The sequence below is a fragment of the Cyprinodon variegatus genome, unplaced genomic scaffold (genome assembly GCF_000732505.1).
Source record: "Cyprinodon variegatus isolate N-32 unplaced genomic scaffold, C_variegatus-1.0 Scaffold1142, whole genome shotgun sequence".
Classification (NCBI taxonomy): Eukaryota; Metazoa; Chordata; class Actinopteri; order Cyprinodontiformes; family Cyprinodontidae; genus Cyprinodon; species Cyprinodon variegatus.
The window spans coordinates 28,281-34,697 of NW_015151595.1; the positions used below are offsets into that span (position 1 = coordinate 28,281).

Consider the following 6,417-nt stretch of genomic DNA (forward strand, 5'->3'; position numbering starts at 1 on the left):
GCTACCAATATCAGCTAACAACCAGAGTCGCCTGCTGGTTTGACTTTTGTTTGGCTTCTAAGAGCAACTGATAACTGTTCTAAATGAGTTTATCCAGCGTAGGGTAATAAACGAACTCTCCGTCTCCCCAGGAAGTTCCTGACCTCACTGCTCTGTTCTCCAACATATTGCTTCTTCTTCTGTTCTTGGGTATTTTCTTCCTTCCTTCATTTCCCCTGAGAGTAGAACCATCTACGGTGGTCACTGCTTACATCTCCTCCAAACACACCAATCTTCATATACAGAAAAAAGGCGCAAGGCTAACAAGTTTGTCCCTTCTCAGCTACTGTACTCATGAAGATGCAACATGGCGTCTTTCATTGGACGCACCACCTACTAAATTTGTCATTTTTTGGGCAATTTTCTTCTTTTTATGTGTTGGTATCTTTATAAGCAGACATTACTTCATTCATGGATTGCTCACTGATGGCAGGAATTGGTTTATCTAAAAATAAAAAGCTGTTTTTTAAAGATACGTATCTGGAAGTAAAGACAGAGTCTGTCAGAAAGAAAAGGCAAATCAGATGTTTGTGTTTATTACTAAAATATGAAGAAAAATGCCAGTTTTTGCACAATAAAATATTATTTTAGTTCAATTAAAACTGAAATTCCAGCATTATAAAATACAGAACTGATTGAAATATTTTTTACTATTTTACATCATATATTTTAGTAATCCTGATTTTCATGCATAGAATAAAGTATGTATGGAAGCCTAGAGAGGTCATACTCAACTTTTTTTTCCCTTTGCCTTCTTGAGATAATGACATAACTATCTCGTTATCACGGTTAAACCATTAATTGTTTTTACAAGATAACGAGATAATTATGTCGTTATCAAGAGAAAACAGTGATTGATTTCCTGACATAACGAGCGGATAAACCTGACTGAGAAATGAATGAGGCTGGCCATCAGCCCTGGATTCCCAGTCCATCCATGCCTGTGGATGGACTGGAACACCCGGTACCGAGTGTGCAGTAAAATCTGACTGTTTTTAATGAAAATCTTTAATCTGGACTCATTTTGGGTGTTAATGCATCTTCTAGCTGTTCCAGGCGGAACACCGGAGCTGTTATTATTATTTTAGGTTATTTTAGGATTATTTAAAGAATTACACACAGGCTGCCATGACTTCTAAATCCTCTCTGTTGAAAGATGGAATCAGTTTTAAAACCAATCATCTGGTTATCATAAGAAAAAAACTTTCGTTATCTTTAGATAATGATAAAAATGAACGTATTTTCTTCAGAAACCACCATGAAAAAGTATCAGAGGAACACGACCGCTCTGGGCTTCCTTAAGTATGAATTAAGAATCTGCACCCAATAGATTTTTTTCTTTATTTATTTTCTTTGCCACTCAGAGGAACATCTCTGAAGTTAATACATTAAAAGCATAACCTGAATATATTTAGGAGGAACCTCTTCTATTCTGCTTCATTAAGCAGCAGAAATCTTCCCTGGTTTCTCAGGTTAGGTCACCCTGATGTCCAAACTCTGTAAAAAACTGCTTTTCCAGATAAAGAGGCTCAGACATCATCTGGATACTTGTCTTAAAAACATTTTAAAGTAACCAGAAAGTATTCAGAGTTAACAGAAGTGCAGCAGATTTGAATGAATGTGAGTTCTGTCATCTTTATTCGCTGCTGATCACAGAAGCTCCAAAACAAACTCCAGAATGTTTAAATGATGCACCGACACGACCACACCAGTCCAGGCTCACCTTGCTCCTTTAAAATTAGGAGCTACACTCTTCATTTCCATTCGTTACAAAAACCTTCAGCTCCTTTGAACGCATCTTTGCTTGTGAAAGAAACAGCTTCAAACATTATTTCAGCTCCTTGGTTTAATTCACAGCTTCTTTGTGACATCGCTGCCTAATGGGATCCAATTAGTTTGCCAGACGGCACTGGTTTGCAAGTTTGGAAGTCCGTCAACAAAAACAAAGCAAAAAAAAAAACGACCTTCTTTATTTGTTATTTATGAGGCATATTTTAGTCCAATATAAAAGGATGTACTTTAAGCTTAAGCCAAAAAAAAGCAAATTACAAGTTCAACTTCAAAAAGAAATAAACTGGTTTAGGAATATTACAAGACCAGTGAGTTCAAAAGATAAATTATAGTGCAGTTTAAGCAAGGATTAGGTCACGTTTTGGTGTAAAGAAAACTATTTGCTGTGGTGGAAGAAGCTTTTATCACATTTAAGGGGAAATTCCCCTGAATTTGTTAGCAAGTGTTGCACAATACCAACAATAAGTCGACTAAAAGAAGCTTAAATGTTTTAAAGTTGTTTCATCGGAGCGTTCAGCAGGTCAAGGCAGCAGAATAAAGAAAAGACGCCTAAAGAAAATGAACATCTGGATGTTTATGAAGACCTGCTTCCAGTTTGAGGTCAACTTTGATTCTTTGCAAAGAGGGAAAAAGTTTGCATGAAACAAACGCTGAAAATTGTAGAACTGAAACAAAAACAGAAAGAAAAAGACATCAGTTTTAAAAAGAGCTGTTATAAAAAATATATATATTATATCCGACACAATTAGAATCATTTCTAAACAGAAAAAAATTATAGTTTGTAGTTAAAGGACAAAGGAACTGATTTTTTTTTTTCTATTCTTAAATTTGCATAACTTTGTGGCCTTTGGTTATAAATTCAGAGTTATAAGTTTAGCCAAGGTTCCTAAAGTTGCATTTGAATAAATCTCTTTTTTTCCTCTAAGTATATTAAATAAATGATATTAAAGTGTTTCTTAATGGTTTTATAGGTGACCTCTTTATAATCTCTAGACATTAATGTTATGGATTCTCCTTTACATCACTGACATCTGCACCTCAGACACCAGCCAAGCACGGAGGTGGAGGTGTAGTACTTAGGGCTTGTTTCACATCCAGAGAACTTGTGGAGATTAGTAAACCATTATCTTCTGTTTATTTAAATATTTCAGAGTCAAAAATGAGACTTTCTTTCTAAAGGTGAAATAATGTCCCAAACCGGATTATCTAGAGAATAATAATCCCTAATCCAGCTGCAGACGTTCAGCAGATGTCCAGTTCTTTAGTGGATAAAAAAAAGACTTAGAACCATAAAGGAGCATCCATAACATCGATGTCTATGAACCTCAGTGAACGGGAGCCATTATAAACAGGTGACGTATAAAACCACACAGTAAACAGCTACTTTAATGTCTTTTTATTATATAATAAGCATTTCTACTCATAGCATAATCCTAAAAATAAGATCAGATTAACAGTTGGATTGTTGGAAATGAGCTTCTCTTGTTTGAGTCCAGTTTCCTGATCATATTCACTGAAATAACCTGCTTGCTTCCAGGTTAGCACTCTGCTGCTTAACAGCAAATTTATTCTGGCTTAATTGGGCGAGTTTCTGTCAGCAGGAGTTCAGTCCTTGGCAAAGAAGTAAAAAGCATAAATGCTTGTTTTTGTGTTTCACCTCATTTTCAACCTAGTCTGTCTTTTTCTTTCTGAAGCACCAGCCCTGCACATAAGTACTATCTGGCCATGGACCCGGTGGGCGAGGTCCTCTACGTGTCTGACACAAGCAGCCGCAGGGTGTACAGAGTGAGGAATCTCGGGCAGCCCAAGGATCCAGCACGCAACCTTGAAGTAGTGGCGGGGACGGGGGAGCAATGCCTGCCGTTTGACCAGAGCCACTGTGGGGAGGGCAGAAAGGCCACGGAAGCTGCGCTCAGCAACCCTCGAGGTAAGGATGATACGCTCCGTGCAGCCCAGGAACTCTCTCTCTCTCTCTCTCTCTCTCTCTGCACGCTGCTGCCATCAGCATCAGTTACATTTATCGTCCCTCCAGGAAACTCTTATAGATTTGTGATCAAAGTTTAGTATTTGCTAATATTAGGAACACCTGGCTGGAGGGCAAAGCATCGGCTAACTCACTGAAGGTCGCTGCAGACGTCCTATAGCAACTATAGCAACTCATTACATAAGTGGTTTGGGGGAGTTTCACCCCCCCTCCCAACCTTCTCATTTTGGGCAAAGTGCAAAGTCGATACAGGACACTTAGAAATCTGCAGCAATGAGATCATAAAAATGGCTAACCTTGGAACCATCAGAGATGCTTTGAAGCTTTTACTCTTAAAGGTAGAAAATGTGTGATGAAGGAAAGCTGCAGGCTGTTATCTGTTCATGACGGCTGATTAATGCTGGGATAGCTGAGCACACAGCTTTATTTCCTCATATATCAGCCTGACTTAATCACAGACCTGAGACAGTGGATGTGACAGTGTTTAGATATGAGTTGGATCCCTCTTGCATCATTTCATTCTGTTGCTTATTGGGGGTTTTATTTGAGTAGGAAGTGATTTATACTCTGATTTCTTTGAGTTTCAACCTGTTGTTTTGAACAAAGCTTGTGTTTCGTTGTCATTAAGGTGCGTACCTCTAAATTATTGGTGCAAATGTGTGAGTTCTTTATTTTTCAACCTTTTGAATCAGTAGCGTCTGGAAACATAAAATGGATGCTGTGGAAATGTTGTCGTCCTTTTTCCGTCTCACATCTGCACAGAATCACCGTCCCTCACATTACAGCAATACTTTCCAAAAGGTCTCGCATATTTTATCTGATCATTTTTCAATGCATATAATTTGGTTTTTGTGTCATTCCTTGATTTTGAAGTTAAAAGATATTGATACATGAAAAAAAAGCCAACAGGGATTTTAGTCAGAGGCACCAAAAACAGTCGTGGGAATTTTGGACACATTAGCAGCGCGGCTGATAAATAATCATCATGTGGAAAAAGGTGAATGTAGATCAAACTAAAGCTTAGCTTCAGTGGCTAACGTGGCAGAAAGCTAACGCTGCAAATCCGTCTCCTCACTTCATCCTGACTCTTTTCTGAAGTGGGACAAGCTGCTCAAAGTTGATGCAAAGATTTTATCCTGAGAAGCAAAGTCGCTAGAAGCTCATAAATAATTTTGAGACGGAGGCCGAGGAAAACGACCCAAAAACACAAAGAGCATAAAACCAGAGATCAGATAAAATAGTTTCAATCAGAAACACATTTTTTATTTTCCATCTTCACTGTTAAGAACGTTTATGTAAACAGGAATAACTGAGGAGTTCATCAGCTTAAGCACATTTAATGAGATCTATAAAAACACTTTATATCTACAATAAAGCTAAAGGTAAAAGGACTTAATGCCAAACATCCAACCAGCCTGCTGGGGGAAAACAGTTGATGCTTCCAGGTGGCTTCAGGGGGCTAACAGGGATAATAATTAGATAAAAACATATATGCATATTCTGCACCTGAAATATGAATATTAACAAAGTATTAAACTTAAAGAGACCTTAAAACTCTGAGTGATTTTTATGGGAGAGTTTGCAGAATTCAGCTTCATCATTAGTCTTAAAAAGAGAAGAAAAGACATTTAGCTGCATTTAAAGGTGATTCTCCAAATTATTAATAATAATTCCTTATGAGATTTATTGACATTTTAGTTATTAATTTTCTTCCTTTATCACGATACTACCCTGAGTTGATCCATTAAATAAAATCCCAATGAAACGGCGTCATAGTTCAGCTTCCATGACAAGAAAAGCGGTGTGAATACTTTGCAGGTAAACTGGTTCTTCTGCAGGGATTTTCATATCCTGTTAAAACTGTAAACCTGTTTTCATGCGTTCGATCTTCGACACGCTGAGCTTAGCAGGCGGTTTATCAGGGGAACAAACCAAGCTCCGCCTTTTCTCTGCTTTCATGCACTTTTACTGGAACAACAGGAAGACATGGATGATTAAAGATTTTTATTTATTTTTATTTATGTGCAAATCATTAATCAGTGAGAACCAGAGAATAAATGCTGTTTTTAAACCAATATAATTCAGATTAAGTTTGATGTTGAAAGGAATGATGTTGGATTGTAGGAATGTTTCCTGGGAGGTAAAAGCTCCACAGCCTTCCTTCACCACTGATTGGGAAGTTATATTTTCACTAATTTCACCAATCACTCCAAGCTTTGTTACTCGTTGAAATTATAAAAGCAATTGTGCTTCTAGAAGAAGAATGGGGGGGGGAGCGGTCCATCCTGGGGCATTAAAATGATGCTTAATTGGTTCAAGGATTCGACTGTGAGCTCCCAGAAAAACACCCCATCATGTTCACAGCGGGCTGGAAAAGATTGATGGGTTCATGCTGCTCGTACCCTTTGCTCTACCCGCCGTCAGGATTAGAAAAACAGAAACTAATTTAACCTGGAAACTCATGTTCTCACTCCATAATCATTTAATTTTGGTTATTATTGCAGATATTCAAGTTAATTCAATTCTATTCAGTTTATTTCTATAACTTCAATTCACATCCTGTCATCTCAGGTCACTTTATAGATCCAGATCAACCAGATCAT

The 6,417-nt window shown here is 37.7% G+C and overlaps 1 protein-coding gene across 1 annotated transcript in view; it reads left to right on the forward strand.

Annotated features, from left to right (window-relative positions):
- Window positions 1-6,417, forward strand: part of LOC107101723 (teneurin-1-like) — a gene marked incomplete at its 5' end in the record, with an annotated part of 104,782 nt that overhangs the window by 24,785 nt on the left and 73,580 nt on the right. Inside the window, one exon of the mRNA XM_015400739.1 lies at window positions 3,525-3,757. Coding sequence (XP_015256225.1) covers window positions 3,525-3,757 — 233 coding nt within the window. The remainder of the gene's footprint in view (window positions 1-3,524; window positions 3,758-6,417) is intronic.